Source organism: Telmatherina bonti (assembly GCF_933228915.1).
Source record: "Telmatherina bonti genome assembly, chromosome: 18".
Lineage (NCBI taxonomy): Eukaryota > Metazoa > Chordata > Actinopteri > Atheriniformes > Telmatherinidae > Telmatherina > Telmatherina bonti.
Genome location: NC_136616.1, coordinates 25,404,880 through 25,429,798, shown reverse-complemented (window position 1 = coordinate 25,429,798; position 24,919 = coordinate 25,404,880). Strand labels below are relative to the sequence as shown.

Here is a 24,919-nt window from a genome sequence, read left to right as displayed (position 1 = left end):
TCTAACATTGACGGAACTTTTCACAGAACATTGTTTCTTCTTTTTTGTTTTTTTTTTTGCAGGTGAATCTTCAAATGGAGGAGGTAGCAGCTTAGCACAACCTGACCGAAGCTATTCAGTATCATTCAATATTAAAAATTGGGGCTTTTTTTTCTTTTTTTTTTTAAAAATACTATCAGCTTTTGTGTGGTCCACACTAAATATAGAAGCTGTTAAGAATTTCTTCAGATTTTTCTTATTTAAACTGGAAGAATGGCTAAACAGCTCGATTTTTGCTTCCCATGCAGTCCAACTTTAATGTACACGAATTAGACAACGTGGTGAGTTTTCATGCCTAAAACACATATTGTGATATATAGTATACTAATACTGGAGAACGGTTCTATGTTTATTTTTTTCTTCAAACTGTACAGGTCTATCATTGGGAGGAAAAGCTACACTGACAGAATTGGTAGAAATGACCAACATTTTTACTCCTATTTCCATGTGAAGGCTCTTCTTTATCTTCACCTTATTTGTTCGACTCTTATTCTGCTTCTTTCAAAAAAACACGTCAGGAAAAACCCTCCATATGAGTTTAAATATCTGAATTATAAAATACGATCTGTGGGGAGGAACCGAAGCCAACGGGAGATGTGATATGTGAAGTGAGTCGAGATGAAATCTGATTCCAGCATCTCCAGAGAGAAGAATATCACATAATCACCACTTTAAAATACGAGCGAGAAGCAGAAGAGGAAGCAAGTGAAGGAATATCTGGATCTATTTTTGTACAACTCCTTCTGCTGTGTTAATTCAGCAGACACAATTTAAAAAATTGCATTTTACTGGTCGCGTTTAAAGAAAAAAAAAAATGGAGATGCGCTTCTGAGAATTACATCTACCCACTTGTGGTTTTCTGAGAGGAGTGAGTGGGAGTTGTGAAGGAAAGGAAGGAGTGGAGAAGATGGCTCTAGAAAGGAGGGCTGAGCAGTAGAGGAAGCAATTGCTCTAGTTTTTATGAGTTTTTTTCCCCTATCAGCTTCATAACAATAATGAACAATAATGGACAGAGTGGTGGGGAAGCTAATGGTGTAGGAAGGCGCAAAGCAACATGAGGAGATGAGGACGGAATCGATGTTTTTAGCTTTCGTTGGCACGGTCTGCTGGAAGAGGCTGGTTAGGTGATGAACAAAGTCATGTAGAGGATTTTACATGTTTGGAAATTATCTGAATTTCTTGATTATATATCAGTTGAACTCTTTTCAATTATTTTGTTAAACCGTTTTTATGAATCTGAGTCATCTCTAAAGCAGATTTATGGTCAGCTGGTCTTTTCCTATGTTGTTTTTCTGATGCTGAATTTCATTTGTTTTCTTAGTTTTCTTTCTTTCTTTTTTTTTAAACTTTTTTTTCTCTCTAACTTCAATACATCCCAATTAGTAGTTGTTAAATATCTCTCCTTTTCCTTCCAGATATGAAATATTAAGAAATGCTTGTATTTTCATTTGAGCTATAGTTTCATCCAATTCCTGTTTTAATTTATCAAGTTCAGTTTCTTAATAAAATAAAATAAAAATAAAAAACAAAAAAAAACAAAAAACAAAAACAACATATACCACTCAAATGGCTCAATGTCTCTCCGCTGCTCTCCAAGCTATCTTTAGACTTGTCACCCCTCCCACTCCTGCATAGATATATCTGGAAACAGATTTTGCTAAGTTTACTCTATCTGATCCGTCAAGCTAATCTCTGTGCAGTTAAGCTTTCAGCTACAAGGATTTTCTTGCTTTCGCTCACTTTCTTGTACTCCAGCTTATCTTGCAACAGCACTCTCCATCAGCTCACGTCTCGCTCTGAATTAGTGGCTTTGCTGACATTTTACAGCATGCATTGCATGTGTTCAGATCTCCTCCATTTGTTATCCCAGCCTGTTTTGTTTTGCCTCACCTCTGACAGTATCTCCTTTTTTATTTGAACTAATGCTGCAACTTCCTCCCTGCTGCCTTGGTAACACCATAACAGATCTACTTTTCCCTCTCTTCCTTTGCTGTGACTGTGTATGTTCGTTCCGATCCTGCTCGCCATTAAACTGCTCATTTTTCTCTCCGTCATATGTCATCACCCGCATGGCAGCTCTCCTCTCCATGTATGATAAGAACAGGGAAGAAGAAGGCGTCCTGGTAGGAAGGAGGTCGATCCCTCTCCACCTCTCTCCCCTCTCCTCCTCCTCTGCTTTCTTGCTCCGCTTCCTCATCCCTCTCTCTTCCCCCGTCTTCCCTTGTCCTCACCTCCTCCTCTTCCTCATCGTCATCATCCCCTTCTCCTTCGAGAACTCCTCTGGTCTCTTCGTTGTTTTGTCTTGAGCCTAACCCCAGGAATCCTCCAGTTCCTCCTCCTCCTCCTCCACCCCCGCTGCTGCTTCCACCGCCACCGCCGCTACTTCCTCCACCCCCACTTCCTCCTCCATCTTCCCTACTTCCTCCCAGTCCTCCCCCCATGCTTCTCGAATGAAACAGGCTGTTCTGGCGCCCACCTCCGAGTCTCCCCAAGGAGAATCCACTCCGACTAAGCACCAGTCTTCCTCCGATACCTCCGCCTCCTGGTGCCGCGGCTCTGATACCTGCCACGGTAGCGTTCAGGAGGGCTGTGGTTCCCATCGGGGCCCTTAGCCTGGAAGGAAGACTGGCACTCGATGTGGTTCTACGACATCTGGGGCAGCTCTGGAGGAGGTAAGCCGAGTTGAAGACCACAGGCAGAGCCAGAGGAGGCGGATTGGTCGCCTGGGTGGGGGTGATGCCCGGAGGCCCGGAGATGGGTGTCGAGGCTGTAGGATTTGTTCCCCCACTTGTGTCCAAGTCCATGAGGAGGGCCTCAGAATAGCTGGGGACCATTTGTTGGTTGCAGCGGATGTGCCACTCCAGCTCAGTCATGTCCACCGTATTGACACGAGAGATAGCTCTGTAGCTTGTGCCATTCAGGCCAATTCCGATCCCAATTCCTCCCGGATGGATTCCATTCTCTGTCCCTCCTTCAACTCCATTGCCTCTTCCACATCCACCTGGCCCGCCTCCACCAACTCCTCCGCTTCCACCGGGGTCGTCCTCCTCTCCAAACAGCTTCTCCACATGATAGTGGACATATGCGGTGCGATACTCTGACACTACCCGCAGTGGCCATGACAGGAGGAAAGCAGAAGCCAGCCAGAACACCCTGTGCCTGGAAAACCATGGTTGATGAGCGGGATCTGGGAACGCCAGGATGTGCTCACGGAAATCCACATTCTTCAGGTGCATTCCTTCCCTGGCCTCCATGTAGTCATCAAGCCCCTCATTCTCTCCAAAGAAACGTGCTCGCTTGCAGTGAGAGAGAAAGAAACAACACACTGTTAAAAGTGATTCAAGGACATTTGGTGAATAAAATCCTCAACAATATGAGATTGTATCAAACTTAGAGGCCTAAAAACAGAAGCAAACAGACTTAAATAAACTGAGCTCCAGTTTACCTGGGTGAGGTAGGCGGCTTCAGCACGTGCACTGGAGAAGCTAAAGCACACAGAAAAAACAAATCTCTGATTTACAATCAACAAGATATAGCTCTAAAATCCGACTTTATTTTATGTCAGCTGCTTTTGAAGTGGATTCATGTGATTAATGTGGGTACCTGAAACACTTTGTGAAGCGGAGGCGAACAGCAGGATGCAGCTGAAGGTCCAGCAGCTCTTTTGACACATCTTTGACACCATAGCGGGCATAATCAAACTCTGAACTGGAGGCATGAGTGTTCACACGCTCATGGTAAACCTGAGGAGGAAATAAAGTAAGAAAAATAAGAAATACAGATTAAAAGAAAGGTTAACCGTTATAGACTGATCACAGAAGATGCATCTTGCCTATCATTAATCATAATCCTTTTTAAATGAAAAATGAAAATGGCACCATCCACAGTTTAACGAATCCACTCTCCTCAGACGTAATTCCTTCAGTCTTTCTTATGCAACAGCAGGGTGACCAGACGTCTCTTTTTACCCAGACATGTCCTCATTTTGAGAGTGAAAAAATGTATTTGGCTGGATTTCTAAACTTGCTCCATTCCAGCCTCAAATATGTTTCTATCAGATTTGCTTTGCATTTCACTGCCCACACCTGCTTTTCAGTCTCCGCTCGCTGTGTGACGCACAGATGGAGGAGGTGAAAAGGCAGTTGCAGTGCAGAAATGACAGACAAACTGGGTGTTTGTATAAAAACTACAAAGAAAGTTGGGCTAACTCTCCGTTCTCATCCAGCTGTTAACATCTTAGAGGGTTTGTCACCTTTATCAAGCAAGTTACTACTTTTGATCACTTCCTTTTCTTTCATTTTCAGCATAAAACAATTTTTTTTAAATGTAACAACAGAATGGAGGTTTGGTACATACCAGAGGGACAATTTTAGGTTAAAATTTCTTGTTTCAAGGTATTTCATTCAGTGCCCTATAAAGGGTTAATAAGACGATGCAAAGACGCGGTAGGCTACATGTTTAAGTTGAACATTACGTGACAGCCACATTCATTTTTCTCAATGTTAACTTAAACAGCTTACCAAAGTTACCACCAATTGCCGAAACTTTGCTCCGTCTCTTTAGACTCTGAAGCCTATTTCTATTTATTTAGCAACTGAACATTTTTCTGTGGACTCAAAGTGTATCAGTGTAGCTAATAATAGCATAAAAAGAAAATGATGACAGTAAGAAAAAAAGTAGATATGCGTGTTAGAGAAGGAGTCACCTCACCTGTGTGGTTGTGTATGCATCTCCATTGCGGTACCTTGTCACCTGTCTGGTCCTCCTCACGTAGTGATAGCTGATGGCTTTCCACCATATACACGGAGTGGCCTGCTGAAGTCTTTGCACACGCTCGTACACTTCCTGCGTCACAATTTAAAGGATGAATCAAATCAGTTAAAACCACCTTTAAAATCTTAAGTAAATGTTCTTCAACTAATGAGATAAAAATGAGATTACTGCCTGAAAAGTTCATGCACTGGCAGCACAAGCAGGAACTATTAAGGTTGCTATTGTGTGCAGAGTACAGCTGGTGTCTGTGCAATCTGTTGCAAAACAAACCCTGCCAGCACGGCTTTTTTTTTTTTTTTTTTTTTTTTTTTAAATTCTCCTCCTGACTTCTTTGTGATAAAAAATATGCAACACGCTCCTCATAATGTTGAAGGCCAGAGTAGCAAAAACAGGACTGATGCTCTCATTTCAGCTCATTTCCAACTGATTTGGTGAGTAAATATACTTTCCATGATCGAGTGTGAAATTGTGAAACTGTGTTCTTCTCCTATCAAATATTAAAACTGAGTAAACTCCAAAACTTGGGTGATATTTGTGTAAATCTCCTAAACACCATGATTACAACTGATTTATTCATTCTGTTTCACAGCCTTTGCAGGCACAGTAATACATTAAATAAACTTTATTTATAAATCACTTTTCATACTATGAAGTAGGGCTGGGCGATATGACCTTTTAGTAATATCCCGATATTTTTATGGCATGTCACGATATACGATATATATCTCGATATTTACCTTAGCCTTGAATTAATGCTTTGGTGCATAAAATCACATCAGCAAGATGATTTTGTGTCTACATTAAAACATAATTGTTCATACTGCATCAAGATATGCAGATTTTAAACATTCATGCCAAAAGGATGAAATTGTAACGAAGCAAACTGATCAAAACCGTATTTATTGAACAGTTAAAGCAGTGGCAGAAATATGTCATTTTAAAACAAAATAAAGTGCCTTTGCATGATGTAATAAATGCAACGTATAAAAAAACGTGCTTGGGGGGGGGGGGGGGGGGGGGACTTTTCAAATGATGAACTATTATAAGGCTTTGCTTTATGGATATGTTTTTGAGTTGTCGTGTATTTTTTTTTTTTTAATCGCAGAGTTTAGCGTAGAAATCAGTCTTATAATACAGGCAGAATGTCCTCGTATCGTCTCCAATAAACGGCTTCAGCCAGCTTTTAATTCAGGATTTGATTCCCACTCCTTTCTGTACTTTCTAGAGACATGACGAGCTAGATAAATATGCTTGTGTCACACACACAGTGGATGAGGTGAGTAAGTGACAGAGGCTGTGAATGTAATCAAATAGAATTAATTATTTTTGCGTGACGTGATAAACTTTGTAATTTACGTCCCACTCTGTAATCCAGAGCGGGATCAGTGGTGGATTTGGCTGTTCATTTTGAATGTAGGTGGAGTCGTACAGGTGTCCTCTCTGCTCCTCTGACTGAGTGCTTTAGGACGGGGAGAGACTCTCGTTCGTAACAATAACTATACAATATGTGCTTTAAAGTCAGTCGCCAAAACACCAGGAAAGTCTCCAATAACTCCTGTAAAAGTCAATAGATTTGTCGCAAGTCGCTTTTCACAAAAAAAAGTCGCCAGATTTAGCGAGAAAGTCGCCAAGTTGGCAACAGTGGCTACACGCTGCCTCTCATGATGTAGCACGTAGCTCACGCTATGTACACTAGGTGCGCTTGCTTTAACTCTGTACAAAGCGGTGGAGAGTCGAGGAGGAGGGAGAAAACCCCGCCCACAGCTAAAAACACATGCGTGTCAACAGGATACTCGAATATGACGAATATAGGCATTTTTTATATCGCACAGAGGACTAGCCACGATATCTCGAGTATATTCGATATATCGCCCAGCCCTAATTTACACATTGTAAAAGCACTGCAAAGAATAACCCATCACCCCCACCCTTCCCAAACACTCAAACATACACACACACACACACACACACACACACACACACACACACACACACACACACACACACACACACACACACACACACACACACATACACACACATACACAACACCCATTTCCAACACCCATCTTAACCATCACACATCCATCTAGTAATATGTTGCTGAGCAGAGAGGAGCACCAGTCTGCACCAGGAGTCAACCAGACCACAGAAACAGGGGCAGCAGCACAGGCACGAGTCAAGAGACCAGTGATGTGAAAGGCACCATTGCATCCATAGTCAACATGACATCCAGTGCAGAGGGCTCCCTCTGAGGAACACCAGAAAATATGATGAAATACATACAGGTAATCAAACAGTAAAGAAAAAAAGAGATAAGCACTAATATTTATTATAAAATACAACTCATGTTAAAAAGAATGTCCTGAAAATGAATTGGGTTAAAATGAATAAATGAACTATACACACTATGACAATAAATAAAAATCCTAATTAAAAGGTAAGTTTTGAGCCCGCTCCTAAAAACATGAATGAGTTTTGATTCCTTGCTAAAACTCGCTTTTATAGATACCTGGAATTCAGCATGGGCCAGCATGGCGGTCTTGGAGAAGCAATGCCAACATTCCACCAGGTAAACCACATACAGCATTGCCAGGAAGGCAAGGGGGATGTAGACATAACCACTAGAGCACGGACTCTCCAGGTGCAGGATGTCGTTGGAGTAGGCATCGTCGTCATCACCACGAAGGATGGAGGAGGAGCTGAGAACGGGCACGCGACAGACGGCACACCAGGCCAGCGTAGCAAAACAGCCATACATGAGGAGGGTAAGGAGAAGGCACTTCCAGTGGGACTCCCGGCAAAGGGAAGAGGCCAGAGACTGCTGGACTGGCCTTTGCTGTTGAGAGAAGAGAAGAGATGCTGACATACAGCTGACTTCTGTAGACAATAGCCTTAAGTCAGTGTTTTGATCTGTTGTATTCTTTATGTAGCTCAGCCAAAACATTTGACATTTTCTCTGTCCTCATGTTGACAGTCAAGACTGCTAAATAATCCATGCCGCTTTTGCAGCGTCACTATTACATCATGTCTGGCAGGTGAAAAAGATGTCAGGCGTTCCTTATGAGAGAAACTGATTTTACATGTCTCAGGATCTCCTGGTTTAGTTTTGATAGCCTTCCTGCTTGGTAAACGGTGTCATATTTCTGACCCAGTCTGCAGAACGAGGGCTTGACCAGAAGGAACGCATTACCCATCATAGGATAAGTGCTGCATATTAGACACATGCTGCTTATCCTTTCACTCTCTAAGTGCACACAGCCTCACTTCCACTGAAGACATCACATTACAGTGCACTCAAACACACACACACTTCAGATAAACGGACATAGCTGGTCTAATGTGCCCTCTTCTTTCTCTCTTACAGTCTTTCAATCCACACTCACATCAACATGCATATTCTCAGCATTGAATGCAGCCAGTAGAGAGAATGTGAATAATTTAGATGAGAACGAAGCTTCCAGACTGTTCTCCAGCCAGCTGACTCTGTTCCAACATCAGCAGCATATCAGCACTGATACAATTTGTGTGTGCGTGAATGAGTAACGGAGAGTCACTTTGCACCAAAAAACAAAAACATGGTGTGTAGCATGTGTGTGTACATTAAGAAGACTTGAGCTTTTTTTATATGCATGTTAAGTGTTTGTTTAAACTGCTGAACATCTCAATGAAAAGGACCTACAAAGCATATGAGAGAAAAACAGGTGGGATGACACCAGTGTCCTTCCCTCCCCTCCGTTTAGTCTGCCAGGACTGTCAGCACATCTCGCCCTCTATTAATTTATCACACAAGCCCTTTTCCCTTCCATCTTTATCACTCACTCGTCTTCCTCTCTCATGTCTTCCTCTCATTGTCTCCTCGTCCAGCATCATGGAGTCACAATGAAATTTGACTGGCGCACACACACACGTTCACGCAAAGCATCTCTTTCCCTCTTCTTTTTTTTTACAACTGTACATGAAGGGCAAGTAGTGAGAAGCAGAATAGAGGGCACCTTTCTCCACCAGCAAACAAAAGCATCCAACTGCAGGCTAAGATAAAAAACGAGGGTGGTCATAAATGATCAGCGGTGCTAATTTAATATTTTTAACAATTTCTGAGTGTCTTCTCTTTTATTCTTACAGTTTTTTCTCCTTTCCAGAATTTTCCCTCCCACCTTTGAATCATTTACTCTCCAAGCTCTTGTCCTCTTTCGTCTTCCCCCTCAACGTCTCTTCCGTTACGTCCTCTGAAAGTCTGTCTCTAAGTGGATTGATCGGGCTAAAAGTATGGTGCATAGAGCAAGGGGGGGTGCTGTGAGGAGCATGAGAGAGACAGAAACTGGTCATGAACTTTTCATGAATGCAAACTCTGAATGGAAGCAAAACGAGACAGAGAAAGGGACAGACAAGGATGTAGCAGCAGTGACAGACTGCACCTCTCTCCAGGGAACTTTGCTGCCAAATTCCCTCCTGTTTGCCCTTCTATTGTCCTCCCTTTTCCATCCCCTTTTTTCCTTTTAGCTTAAAATGGCATCAGTATTTTTCCCTGTTACCTCATTCATGGGAATGGTGCCAGAAGAATAGAACATTTTAGCAAACAAAAACAGCACCTGGAAGCTGTGAGTCAACATTTTCACCAAGACTCTGCAGCAGCGTGGACAGTACTGGGAAATCCACCCAAAGACAGGAGTCAAATTATTCCTACTTGCATTTACTCTGCCAGAATGAGCAGTTTTCTCTGACAGAGTAGTCTCAACCAAATTTGTTCTCACTAAGTGAAGGAATCTCTAACTTACCGCCCTTACAGGTCTCAATGCAGCAGTGCCACTAATAAAGAGAGACCTCATAAACTCCACAATAAAGTGTTGATGTAAAGAAAACAAATAACCACTTCAGTTCTCTCCACCATCATTTGATGCTGGTTTATCACAGATATGGGACTGAGAGGCTTATTTATGCACTACATAGTTTCTAACATGGGGCCAGTTTCCTCATCCAGCAACAGTATGAACAGTCATGTGGTGAACTGCAATCTGAGAACAGTAATGTCTTATTATCAAGGAGTGGTTGCCAGGAGAGATGATCCTTACAGAAAGAACATGGTGTGTACATTGATGACATACTTTTAGTTCGTCATTTTGTTGTTAACAAACTTTCTGCGTATTTGATATATTTTGCTTGCAGTGACCACTCATCTATCCTGTGCAACAAACTAAACAGGTTCCATCATCTTTGTAGACGAAGAAGAGGAGTGCCCTAAAAGTGACAAATGTGTGTTGTGAAGCATACAGATAGTGGTAATTACTAAAGGTAATAAAGTTTAAACTAAATACATACAGGAGCAGGACATGGATAGATTAGAGACAAAAAAAAAAAAAAAAAAAAAAAAAAAACTTTTAAAAATAAGAAAGAAAAATAAAACAACTTAATGGGGAAATATTGCAAATCACTGAAAGCAGCTGGATAATGAACTGGCAAGAAAAGGAAAAACAAGTAGTAATGTTATACATAAAGTAAAGATTGCCAGAAAACGGCAATGGGAAAGAATTGTGGATGGTAATAAAACAAGAAAAAAACCCAATCTGAAATAAAAATGAACTAACAAAGACTTGACAGAAAACCTAATGAAAACCATATATTATGACAGAAATAGCTTGAGAATAACAAAACAACCTCTCACTAGCATACTTTTAATTCAGGCAGTTATTAGTCACCAGTTTGCAGTGGTACAAGTGGTCAATCTGCAGGTCACAGCTCGTCAACCCCATTTGCAAGAAGGCTTATTAAAACACAGCTGAGAAGTTTTCCTCACAGTGTTTATTGAAACTAGGAGGCACCGAATAAACAAATAAGATTTACATTTTGCAAGAATCCAGCTACCTTGTCATGTAAACTATGCCTGCTTTCCGACACCAATCTTACCTCTACGATAGAGGCTCTTCCTGAAGCCCAGGTTCTTTCCAAAATGCAAGAAATCTACCTGATGTCCAGAGACCTTTACTTTTGGTTGGAGGGAGCAAAAACTCTTTGATTGTGTCACTGTTAAAGCTGCCTCTGTTCAGCTTCTTGTGCTGGAAGAAGTAAAAATAAATTCCAGTCTCTTGAGCTTCACTAGACAAAGAAGTCCAAACACCTTGGTCTCCAAGATATCAGCCTTCATACTTTACAAACTAAAAGTTTGGACCAACCTGCTTATAAGCTCATCAGAACAACACAGTTTTCTGGCGCTTTACATGTTTAAACTGTTGACATCCTTTCTGTAAAAACTTGATTGAAAAACATCACAAGACTAAATATATTCCAGAGCATCCAAAGTCACCAACACGTGTTGAAGAAAGAGCCCAGAAAGCCGGCACGACAATTAACCAGAGCCTTTATTTAGACTCGGATCACACACACACTTTGTATGTAAAAAACATCTTTAGAAAAATGCAGCTTTCATTGGAAAACCCATGAAAACAGTAAGTACATCACACTTACTCTCACACTACTGCTATAAAAAGCTATTTCCATTAAATGCATTTGCTTCAGTCTGTGAATGTTTCTGGATTTAATTATTTCCGTAGTCTGACATCTAGAGCGCAGGTGGGACATGATTTTCTTATTCACTATTTCAAATAGACTATCATCTTTGTGGACTACACAAGCCATTTGTACACATCTACCTTGCATTAAAGTGTCTGATAGAATAGCTCTCCCTCTCTCCATCTGTCTCAAGTCGCACTGATTCAGCTAGTTAGGTGTGACTGGAGCAGCTATAATTAGCAGTCCCAGCATGTGGGTGGCGAATGAGGTGAGGAGAGAAGAATGTGATGGTGATGCCTGCAGAGCACTGTTTAAATTATACATTGTTTTTTTTTTTTAAATCAGGACTGGATTGAGTCATCAGGTCACTATTACCTGTGCTGCAATAGCGGATAAATTGTTAGCACTTGCCTACTTACACTGTAACTGACCTCATTCCTTCATATTTTAATGTTTGGTTTAGGCTTCATGTTATTTTCACAGCAAAATATTTTCTGATAGGATGCCACAAAACAAAAAAAAACTCTCAACCAACTAGAGTATGGAAGTATACGGGACATTCAAGTCTGAACTTGCGGTCCTTAGCTGAAAAAAAAAAAAAAGGACAGAATAAGCACTTCAGGTTGGAAGAAAATTGCCATCTAAAGCAAAGTATTATAGGATTTTGTTCAGGGGAACAGTACGGATGGGAGGGGTTGACAGGTGGACTGGTGCAATGATTGCAGTGTGCAAATACAGAACTGAGCCAAACTTGAAGCTGCCATTTATCAGTCTACATTCTAACTCTCAACTACAGCAAGTCCGTGAGCTGTAGGTAGCGTCCAAAGGAAATCAGTCATCAGGGAAGGGTTCAGAGCAGAGTTTTTACTTCTCCACAGTTTAAAGATGGGTATGGTTTGTTTTGTCAGGTCAGGATGCTTCCCATACAGTTCTCAGCAGACACAGAGAGGACATGCCTCACCAGGAAGGGCGGCAGTCCCAGGACCCAGTGGAGAAAATATACTCCTCGTGGCTTGTGAAGGCTTCAGAGTTACACAGAAAAGACTGGAGGAAGTGGGTGAGGAGAAGAAGACTGGGTGATCTCTGTTTTTCTTACTGTGTTATGATTAAGATAATAACTTTAATTCATTGGTCAAAAATAAACATTTCTTTGAATTTTCTTTTTCTTTAAAAGGGACATTGTGTAACAATTTTTGTTGTTAACTGGCCAGAATTGATTTCTGTATTTAAATGTGCGTTATCTTTGGTGCATTATGACCTCCACTAGAAACCAGACACATTCTCATAAAATGAAATATTTAAGATTTGTTTCTACATTCGACGGGTAAGCCAGCAGGGTGTGCCATGACAGTCTGCAATCTTGAAATGATACAGCCTCTAGGAAAGGACGAACGGCACCAACAATGGAATAAATAATCAACATTTCTTGGTATAAAGCTCCAGATGCGTTCCCCTTGTCTGGTTAATCCAAGAACTGCATTATAAACTGTAGATCAATTTATTTTTTTCAATTACCTAAGTTGCACTGAGAAATTATCAGTGAATTGCTGTAAGAACCAACGGCTTGCCGTCAGCGTGGAAAATCGTGTTAAATTGTTATTAACAAAGATGGAGGTCTATGCATATGCAGCAGCAGCACGAGAGCCCTTTTCGCCATCGCAGAGAAAGCACGAAGGGACACTTAAAAGGCAGCGTGACCAGGAAATACACTAGCTTTCTCCTGGTGGAAGGAGCTAAAGCAGGAGAAGAAGAGTTGAAGTTGCCAACTTTCTTCTCGACAAATAAGTCAAATGTACGGCCTAAACTGGCCTAAAGAAATGTTTTCCATTCGGTTGTGTTTACCATTGTCAGAATACATATCTTTATTTTAAAATTAATGTTTAATAAATTGCGTAATGTCAGACATGAGCGACCAACACGGCTCAGAGATTTAGAAGCTGAACACACAATTGTTTCTGTAATGGGAAGATTTTTCAGAACTTGATCATATGTGAGAATATAATTTATTTAGCAGTGGCTTATTAAACAGCAGCGTTTTGCAGTTACTCTGATTCTCTGACCAGAGATATCCGACATGACACAGCGTGTAGCTTCTATAAGATAACGTTATAGCAAGACTTGTACGTAGTGCTGTGATACTTTGTGAAAAAAGTACTTTGGTAAACGTGACTTTTCTTTATAAAATTTAAAAACAGATACACAAATCTAGAGCGTCTGACAATGACAACGGTACTGTCAACGGAGTCATTCGGAGATTCCTCACACATGTCTGTAATCATCATTTCACAAACGCGTGATCGTAGAAATTTACCGTGGGTCTCTACATTTCAGCAGACCCGTCTCCTCACTCTCCCCTTCCTCCTCCTGCGATGAAAACCATAGCTCTGCTTCAGTATAATTAAAACAACCAAATGCAGCTAAATCTTTATTTGCTACAACAGCAGGGTTTCCTGCTGTGTTTACAGTGTCTGTTTTATATTTGTTGTTTTCTTAGCATACTTGAAGAGTAATGGTGGTTGTGATTCGTCCAGCTATAAGAGAGGTCTTTGGAGTGGAAAAACAACCCCTATCAAGAGGAAACCTTATCAAGTACCTCCTGGTGCTCCTTTATCAAGTAATTCAAGTCACACTGACAGGTAAGTCATTGCATGAAAGAATTTTATCGTCGTTTCTGTGAACACAAGTATTAATTTAATTAGCATGTTCTCCAATATCTCATTTTCTGATTATTATTTCCAGAGATGAAAATTTCAGTGAAATTGCAGAAGCCACGAACATTGAATACCTCGAGCAAAGGTAACCAATAAATTCTCATATTGTGAATTAGATACATAGTAAATACTTTTTGAATGTTGTATATTCATTCATTCATTCATTTTCCGAACCGCTTATTCCAATTCAGGGTCGCGGGGAAGCTGGAGCCTACCCCAGCTGGCTTTGGGCGACAGGCAGGGTACACCCTGGACAGCTCGCCAGTCCATCGCAGGGCCACACACAAAGAGACGAACAACCACACTCACACTCACGCTCACACTCACTCCTAGGGGCAATTTAGAGTGACCAATTAACCTATCATGCATGTCTTTGGATGGTGGGAGGAAGCCGGAGTACCCGGAGAGAACCCACGCATACACGGGGAGAACATGCAAACTCCACACTGACCAAACCAGCCAAGGATCGAACCAGCGACCTTCTTGCTGTGAGGCCACAGTACTAACCACTGTGCCACCGTGCAGCCCAATGTTGTATATATTATAATGAATTTGTGTATATATACACTGTATGTGTGTAATTTTTTTTTTTTGAAGCATGCATGAAATGAGTATTGTTGAAAAGGAGCAGGACAAAAATGTCTTCAATGACCCCATAAACAGTGCGTAAGTGCACATCAGCTTTTATATTTTGAGTTATGTGAAAATTCGTTATAAAGTTGTCCAGTATCTGAGCAATTTATGTATTGTTGTATTGATTGAGTTGACGAGGATGATGATGGGGAGGACAACTCTCACAAGGAGTATCTTCCACCTATTTCTATGCGGTGAGTCAAATCTGTATCTCCTACCCCCTGGTAAAAGACCCCACTGTCTCAGTGAGGATTTCATATTGTCCTCCAAACATATCCTCATGATTGCAGGGCCACCGACCCACTCTTCCAAGACCATCCTCTCTCCTCACTCTCCATTGTACATATTAGTGGCTCTTGTAGCCTGGTTAATATGAGGTATCATTTATTTACACTATTTGTATTTGTATTTAATTTGGATAAAAGAGTTGACTAAATGAATAGATATAACTCCTTTCTGAGTTTCTGCGCTGAAGTTTTACATTTACCCATATTCAGGGATATTGATTGTTTTAATTCTTTTCTTAGAGTTCACTAAGATCATGAAAATTTGGGACAAACTTATGGAAAATTTGACATTGATGTGTGTTTGAATCCTTATGTTCTGCCTTTCCAGAACAGGTGATGTGCTAAAGGGAGCTCAAATAATTGGATCATGCTGGAGGAATCGTCAACGTACAAGCATTTTCATGTCTCTCAAGGACTTTCATAGAGTTCAATTTAAGACTTTCAGAGAGAAAATTTGCAAGAATGGATCTTAAAATTTCTCTACACATGACTAGCTTGGTACATGATGCAAAAACCAAACTTCATGCATCATTTGCCATTTGTACTTATGAAGCATTTACATTTTTATCAAAAATTAAAAGTTATGCAATATTTTCCACAGTTTATACTTCACTTTCTAACACTTGTATTCTCATTGTGCAGCTCTGTCTTTTCTTTATATTCATTTAATTTGATTTCCTTCTCTATTTGTGGATGTATAGTTTGTCATGTGACTGAATGTCATCTTTACTTGTTGGTAAAATTTGAAAAGAAATAAAGTGAAATGTGATTCAACACATGTTCATCTTGCTAACGAAACATTTCCATGCTTCCATGTCAGAATTGTATGAAGAGATGTTGAATAAAAAACGCATTTGTAATATCAATCCTGCAGTTATTCATTTGTAATTGTCTGTATGTGAGCGTCTATGCGGACCACCTGAGGACCAGAGAGCAGATCAAGTTATGAAAGATAGAAATGTGCAGAAGCTTGAAAGGAAAAGCGAGATACAGGATGAGGCTATGAAAACTCTACAAGGCAAATCTAAAGCAGGAAGGAGATCAGGAGTTGATGAGGGAGAGTAGTAGAGGCAGAGAGCAGATGCAGACTGAAATCATCACATTACATTGCACTGTCTGCTGTCCAGTCACAGACAGCGGTGAAACACAGCGAAAAGCTTCATTTAACAGGTTAACCAACTGCAAATTACCCAACCAAGTCTTTAATTGACCTCTGCACAGGCGTTAATGTCTACTGTCTAGTCTATTAGCTAATATTAGATTAGACAAGTCTTGTGTTACAAAAGGTTGTTGAAAATTCAGATAAACTCTCCTTAGTGCTGTGAAATGCAGTGCTGCTTGAAGCAGAGATATCCTTTAGACTTTCATTAACCTTGCCCACAGGGCAGGAACCTGATGCCGTCTTACAGAAGAAAAAAATTAAACAGGAACACAAACTCCGCCTCTCAGCTAGCTTCATGCTTCCATTCAATAACCACTGTGCAGTCCCACAGAACCGCCACGGACATTTTTCTGCCATCACTGTGCCTACAAACTTTTACCTTATCATATTTGCCACCCCACCCCAAGAGGAATTGTGATGGCATGACCTACCCTTCTCTGCCTTTCATGAGATTGCCTTCATTCATCAATGGTTGGTTAAGTCTGGAGATGCAAAGGGCAGACAACCTGATGGCAAGTAGGCAAATGACACTTCCCTCAGCTCACCTACAACCACCTGCCTGCCTGGATTTTCCTCCTGATATAACAACAAAACATGGAACTTTTAAGAACATTTGATAGAAAAAAAAATTCAAGAGATATTTTACAGGAGAGAAATATCTCTCAGACTTAAACAGTGCAAGAATTGTGGTCCATTTCTTGTTTGTGGAAAGACAAAAAAAAAAAAGAATTAGATCAAAATGCAAAAAATTAAAACTGCCTCTTCATTTAGCGTGTGAACCAGTACTGAGTGTGAAATGTGCACCTCTTCTGCAGCTAATAATCATTTCATCATTAGCCTGATTTCCTGAAGCCACGCAGGAGAAATTGCAGAGTTGTCCAGAGCACAAATTTATACCACATAGTGTCAGGCATTAGCAGGCTGGGACACTTCACTCATTTCACACGACATACTCAACTTGAATGAAGTCAGGCTGTTAAAGTGATGGCAGTCCTTCTCAGACTGAGCACATGTTAAATAACTTTCTAATACTTCCCTCAGTCCTGTAACAATGAAGAAGAGCATGAACTGGTCATGACATTTGCAGTTTACACAATCCTGAAAAGTGCATGAAGCCTGGTGTAATACTCTGCTCCGGTTTCTAACAACACTTTATGTCAGCACATCAATTCATACTAGTGAGCCAACCATGTAGTGTAGAAAATACTTTGCAAATAGTTTTCAACCTATATTCAATTTATTAAATCTACAAAGACAAGATATTTAATGTTCAATCAGATAAATCTGATTGTTTTTTAATTTGATGCCTGCAACACATTCAAAAGGAGACGGGACGGGACAGCAAAAGACTGGAAAAGTTGAGGAATATTAAAAAACACCAGTGTGGAACATTCCACAGGTGAACAGGTTCACTGGAAACAGGTGACGGTCATGGTTGGGTATAAAAGTGGGATAACACAAAAGGCTCAGTTGTTCAGGAGTGAGGATGGGATGAGGTTCACCACTTTGTAAACAACTGCATGAGAAAATAGCCCAACAGTTTGAGCACAAAGTTTCTCAATATACGATTGCAAGAAATTTTGGGATTTCAATATCGTTGAAAGATTCAGAGAATCTGGAGAAACAATGCGGCAAGGCCAAAAACCAACAATGAATCCCTGTGACCTTTGATCCCTCAGACAGCCTTGCATTAAAAGCAAACATTACAGTGGAAAGGATATTTCCACATGGACTCAGGAACACTTCAGAAACCTTTCAACACAGTTCATCGCTACATCCACAAGAGCAAGTTAAAACTCTGCTGCTGAAAAGCCAAAGCCATTTATCAACAACATCAACCAGTACTCTTTTGAGACAGACTGACACAAACTGGAAAAGTGTGCTGTGGTCTGACAAGTTCACATTTGAAATTGTTTTTGGAAATCATGAATGCCATGTCCTTAGGGGCAAAGAGGAAAATGAGTTTCTGGAGGATTGTTAGCAGCACAAAGTTCAAAAACCAGCATCTTTGATCATATAGTGCTCGTGTGTGCTTGTACCAATAGCATGGGTAACTTGCACACTTGTAAAGACACTATTAATGAAGAAAGATACATTCAGGCTTTTGAACAACTGCTGCCAACCAAACAATGTATTTTTCAGGGACATCCCTGCTTATTTCAGCTATGCCGAGCCACATCCTGCACGTGTTACAACAGCATGGTATGGTAGTAAGAGTGCTGACTAGACTGTCCTGCCCACAGTCCAGACTCGTCTCCCACTGAAAATGTTTGATGCATTATAAGGTGTAAAATATAAAAAAAGCAGACTATTGAGCAAGTTGTACATAAAGCAGGACTGGGAAATAATTAAGGCCTACAAATCTTCAGATATTAGCATCCTCAGTTCCCAAACACCTCTTCAGTGTTGTTAAAAGGAAAGGTGACATACCATAGTGGTAAACCTGCCCCAGCTTTTTTGGAACGTACTGCAGTCAACAAATTAAAAATGAGTGAATATTAGAGAAAATATAAAAAAGTTACTGAGTTTGAACATTAAATATCTGGTCTTTGAAGTGTAATCAGTGCAATATAGGTTCAAATGATTTACAAATCATAGCTTTCTGTTTTTGTTTACAGTTTCACACAATGTCCCAACTTCACTGATGGTATAAATGTGCTGGTAAGTCAAAATGATTTCACCTAAAGACTTTCTCTCTACACATCATCTTCGTTTTTCTAAAGGCAAACTGCATTATGTAAAACTGCAAGTCCTTTAACAGTCTCAATTTTCTCATAACACGTCGCTCAACCAAAGAAAAATCCATGTCATGCTTACAAACACAGAGCACTGATTGGGACTGATTGACAATATTGACTTATGGTCAGAGAGCAGAGCAGCTAGATTTAAAACACTTCTCTCTTGTTCATTTGGTTCATACACTAAGCAATGAAACAACTCAGTGCTGCAGTTGATCACTGAATTATGGTGGAAAAAAAACTTTAGCTCTGATTTTATTTATCTATCTAATAAAGTAACCTGTCAGCTTTCTCTAAATAAGCAATTAAATGTCAGATTAACTCACAGCTGCTGTATCTATTGCTTTGTCGTTACTCCACTGTGGCCAACAGTGTCGGATTTTTGTCTCAAAGTGTTTCAGAAAAGCACCCAGAAGTAAATTCAAACATAACACTGACATGTGTAGTTGCTACAGGACCTATGAAAAACAGTGCATTTATGAAAGTGGCTGAAGAAAACACTACTTGAACAGAAGGTGTGTACCCACCTCTCAAAGTATGCATGCTTGACTTCTTGCTGAAAACATGTGAGAGCAAAGATGTTTCTAAGTTACCTTAAAAAGATTCAAAAGAAAAGAAAAAAAAGACTTACGAAGAGTTATACTATAGTTAGTAGTATTATGATTAGAAAACGTCACAGATATTTCATTAAGAGCTCAGAAATATATGTGTATAGTTACACTATATATATCAACACAGAAATTCCTGATTGATACAATTTTTGAGCTCTTAATGAAATATCTGTGACATTTTCTAATTATATCACATCCCAGAGTCACTGAAGCAGCTCCTTTTTCAACAATGAATAAAAACCGGCGCTCACAGGAGTCAGACTAATGGATCAGAGTGAGTCCATCAATCCCACTCCACCCCTCTCTTCTGCAGGGTGTGCTCTACTTTAGATAACCTATCATACAAGCATATTTTGGACACAAATTATACTTAACAACCCTTGAAGCATGTTATTCCCATAAGAGTGTAATAATGATAATATTAATAACAATAATAACTCTACTTTGTATAGCTCGGACCCTAATAATACAGTACTTAGTCTCATAGCTCACACTGGCACACGTCAAACTGTGCCAATACTACCACACAACCAGTATTTTACCCTAAAATACTACCATTTTTCTCATCAGGCAGATAGTTGATGCTAACATAGGCACAATCTCAACAGTTGTAGATCATATTGCCCCAGATTGACAAAACACTCCAACACTAATTGCAAGAATGGTTTCTATTAGTGGTGAACAGATGGTCAAAATCCCAGGTCCTAAGTCCCATATTACCTTGATTTACTCTGTTATCAATCGATTACTTTATGCTCGGTTTAAGCTTTCTGAATTAATATTAAACAGGTAGTTATGAGCAAATAGGTTTCATAATAGGGGATGCAAACATTAAACAAAGTGCTGTTGGAGCATTAATAAGTGAAATTCCTTTCAAGTGAACTATTTAGCTGCTGATGAGAATTTGCTGATAATAATAAAGAAAGAAAAAGCTAAAGACGGATGAGGTCCAGTGAATGCAGGTCGATTTGAAGTTGATAGGAAGATGCGGAGGCTGGATGATGCTATGTGAGATGGGCTTGTGAGGTAACATTTCCCATCATATCTGATTTGCTCACTGAATGGGATGTTTTCAAACCTATAGGCAGCCATAGAACAAAGTGGCTGGGATGATTTTTTTCAGTTCTAGTCCAATCAGAAAACAAAATATATATTTCTGCTTTTTGTCTACTTGAAGACTAAATAAATAAAGAAGCCTACAGAAGTGATTTTGTTCACATTTTAGGCGACTGAGAGATTTTGGATGTAAGGTGGGCGTGTGGTTACACTGTGATGCAATCCTCTGTTTCAGAGGACAGCTGGTGGATAACTAGACTGAAAAGACCATCTTTCCAAAGAGCAAGACATCATCCAGCAGATGAACACTGACTTCTATTTCAACACGTTTTTAGATCCCCTTATATCCAAACTACAGCCTGATTTTAATTCACATGACATGAAAGGTCCTTCTCTGTGTCCTTGCTGGAGTATTTGGCACAGGCGACTTAAAAACGGAGCACAAGCCAAGACAAATCAGCGGGAAGCGTAACTAGACTACCATGTCTGTAGAAACGACTGGTTGTTTTGGGAACCAGCAGCAAATACGTGGAAACACAAGGTGGGAAAATGAGCATCTCTCTGGACATCATCATATTCATGCGTAAACAAACGTGGCGTGGAGGGTGGTGGGGGAGAGCAAAAGGGGGTAAAAGATTTGTCCTTTCTTACCTGCTCTCGTCCCGACCCTTCCTCCAAAATGGGCTCTTCTGCGGTGGCCGTGTCCTCCTCCGTCTGCATTTTCCCTCTTGCCACTCCTTCCTCCACCTTACAGCCGGCCACAGGCAGCTCCCAGCCCGGTAACGTCCGAAGGCAGGGACCTCCCCGGCGGAGCAGGGAGCTTGGTCACCCCATCCGCCGCAAGTCGGTATCCAATTTCACGATGGCGGGGCCTGCGGCAAATAAGCATCGTCTCCTCCTGACTCGGCGGTACCTCCTGCGTCCTCCCCGCTTCTCCTGCTCCTCACCGTTTATCTTCTCCCACCTCCATTCTTCCGCTCCGTGACCGGGTGAAAAAATGTGACTTAGCTGCCAAAGTCAAAGCCCCGTCACCCTCCCTCTCTGCTGTTTGTACCACCGCCGCCGCCGCCGCCTCTCCCGACGTTGAGACCGCACGAGCGTGCGTATGCACACGTGAGGGCGCGTGGCCGACAGTGAAGGAGAGTCAACCGGACAAGAGTGAAGGAATTCACCGCCCGAGCTTCACGCTTCAGGAGGGAAAAATTGGAGAGAAATAGAAGATACGCAGGGGCGACAATGACGACAAACGTTTTCTAACTTTGTCTAAACGAGGCTGCACCTTACGTTGGAACCCCGTTGACGTCATACACCAACATCCCCACCCCCATCTTATACACCTGAGCGCGCTCACGCACGAGACTTTATAAGCTATTATTAGCTTGTACGCTTATTTGTGCCCAAAACATAATAAACATAAAAGCTTTTCATGGAGAGTCCAATGCGTTCACACAGCAACACTGCAGACAGTTGGTTGTCATTTGTAGGTTATAGGAGCAGTTTTCCCTTTAAGACTATATTTAAAAAAGACAAAACAAAACATTGGCCTTACACTTTGCACAGTCACGTCATAAACAATCACAAATTAATGATTTAATCATTGTTTTCTCCTAATTTAAGGTGTCTATATATTAAAATAATTGACTGAATTGATGATTTAAAAAGCCACAGAAAGACAAACATGGGGAAATGAAAAGGTCCAGTGTTTTATAAGGTGTACCAGATATAGCTTAGAAATTAGGTTATTCGCTAACACAAAACTAATGTGTTTTCAGGCATGACAACAGACTATGAATCAAAGTCCCTAACAAACAGTATATTGAGAGAACCATAATACCATAACAATTCATCCGCCCATTTTCTTAACCATTTCATCCTATTCAGGTTTGGGAAACTGCAATCCCAGCAATCACTGGGTGAGAGGTGGAGTACAGGTCATCAGTCTATCACCGAAACACACAGACAGACAAGCAACTTTCACGCTCACAATCACACCTAGGGACAATTTAGAGGAACCAATTAACATAATATGCCTGTCTTTGGATGGTGGAGGGAAGACGGGGTACACAGGAAGAAATATTGTCAGATTTCCATCAGCAAGATGGCCTGTATTGTAAATTAGAACGTGCAAACTGGTAAATTGAAAGCAGAAGTTTCCATATTTGTCTAAAATCATCTCACTGAAGAACGCAGCTAATTTGGTTTCGATCCGTTTTCAGACGGAGCAGTGCATCGGTCTTCAGAGCTTCCTTGTATTCCACAGCTTTGGTAGAGGTACTGTCTCTGGATTCACGTCCCTGCTGATGGGGCATCTATCCAAGCTGGAGATCTCAGTCTACCTGCTCCGCAGGTGTCCACTGCTGTGTTTGAGCCTTACAACCCCATCTTGACCACCCATATCACCCCAGAGCACTTTGACTGTGTCTTGGTTGACAACCAGGCAATCTACAACATTTGATGCAGTTACCTTGGCATCAAACATCCCACCTATATCAACCTGAACAGACTGTAACCTCCATCACTGCTTCCCTTTGTTTTGATTATGCCCACAGCATTGATCTAGCAGCGTTCCAGATAAACTTGTTACAGTATCCCTGTATCCACTTCCCTATGGTCACCTTTGTTCCTGCCATCTCTGCTGAGAAAGCTAACCATAAACAGTTGACTGTAACAGAGATCAATAACACCTATTTTCAGCCAGCTAATCAGATGTTGCATGGCAAAGTTCATGGCTAGCTGGCTTTCGTAGCATTGTGTTGTGGTGTTTGATCAGATGTAAGCCAAGAGTTCTCTGAGGATAGAGAAGACATGGCGGCTCTGCAGGATTATGAAGAGGTCGGCACAGAGATGATGGGGAATGAAGATGAGGCTGAGGAGTATTAAACAGGCATTTTTTAATAAACGCTATGTGCCATATGATGTTCAGTTGGAAGTGATTTCATGAAAACATTTTGTCCCTTCATTATAAGCAGTTATTTGTGTCTTGCTATTTAAATAAAATGTTCTTGATCTGCACTACCATGTCTCAGCTTCTTAATGCAGATGTAGTTTGCAAAGTTAAGGAGATTACTATGTTTTCGTCACCGCCACTGATGTGAAGTCACAAGCATTTTGAATAAAATGTGCTTGCTTGTCAGATACTGGTATTGAATTCACTGTGAAATTGCATGTCTCACCTGAATCATGTAACCAGTGCTGCAGCCTTAACAGGCATAGTCCCAGACCAAAAGCCAGATTTAATCACAGGATACAATGGAAAAAGAAGTAAGTTTATGTTTGTTAGGGAAAAAATTAAGACCAGATGTTTTACACACATCAAGTGAAGGATGTTTGCTGTTATAATTTACAAAATATTAACTGCAATCAAAAGAAAATTCCAATATTTCAAGCATTAAGAGACAAATTTTCCATTTGATTTCCACTATTAATGTGGTCATGTATATTATATTATGGCCATTAACTATATTTTTTCTTCAAATATTTAAACTGTAAGCTTGTATCTAAATAAGAAGAAAGTTTTGCTCTTTCTTGGTCAGAAAAATATCGCTGTATATCAGCCACATTTTTTATAATATAACACTGGAAAGATTCAGTGGCAGAAAAAAATACTTAGATTCTGTAGATCAGAGTATTTCAGCAAGTTAATCATAAACTAAATGTTACAGTTGATCGTTTTTTTAATCATTTTACTGAGAAGTTCTTTGTGTGTTTAAAGACTGATAATAGGATAGTATAATTTATATTTAACATTGTTGCAGTATCTACAAAAAAAGTGGTTACAATATCTTGTTTACTTGTTGTCTTTTAGTCGACTTGAGCTTGGTCAACATCTCAGCGCTCCGGAGAGTCCTGACCTGAAATAAACAAACACCTTCTGAATGTTTTCTATATTAGCACTTAATAATGCTTAATTTACCATCACTTTGCATGCTTTAAAATGAATTTCTCTACATGCTCTCATTCTGTTTCTCTTGTGTCATTACCTCTCCTCATCTAACTAGGGGCTCTTTGTTGTCATGGAAACCTTGTATGCATAAATGCATGCTGGCTCTCATTTGTGCCCATTTTCTTATTGGACCTGCAGGTGTTTCTCAGCTCAATCATGATCCCCGCAGTAACACAGACCAGTCACAGAAAAACTGAGCACTTTTACCAACATACAACATTGCTGAGACATTTTTAGATTATTTTCTGTTCAAGTCTGAATCATCGATTCACTTTCCTTCAACCATCTCAGTAGTAGCTCAAACAGTTGTTGCTTGTATGTTGCCACTGACTCCTTACATCCACATGAATCCCACAGAAGTCTGTTTTACCTCACAAAACCAGAAAACGCTTTGATTTTCTATAAAATATGTCATCTTGTAGATTTAACTAACATTGTTGGTTTGTATGTTGGTACATT

At 40.5% G+C, this 24,919-nt stretch overlaps 1 protein-coding gene across 1 annotated transcript; it reads right to left on the bottom strand.

Annotated features, from left to right (window-relative positions):
- Positions 1–2,090: 2,090 nt before the first annotated feature.
- On the bottom strand, positions 2,091–21,237 carry LOC306769440 (transmembrane protein 151A; the record flags this gene model as incomplete). Its single annotated transcript, XM_079258045.1, has 6 exons — positions 2,091–3,335; positions 3,485–3,524; positions 3,643–3,782; positions 4,750–4,884; positions 7,325–7,651; positions 21,169–21,237. The coding sequence occupies 6 exons, from the start codon at positions 21,235–21,237 to the stop codon at positions 2,091–2,093; spliced, it is 1,956 nt and encodes a 651-aa protein (XP_079114171.1).
- Between the last annotated feature and the right edge of the window lie 3,682 nt (positions 21,238–24,919).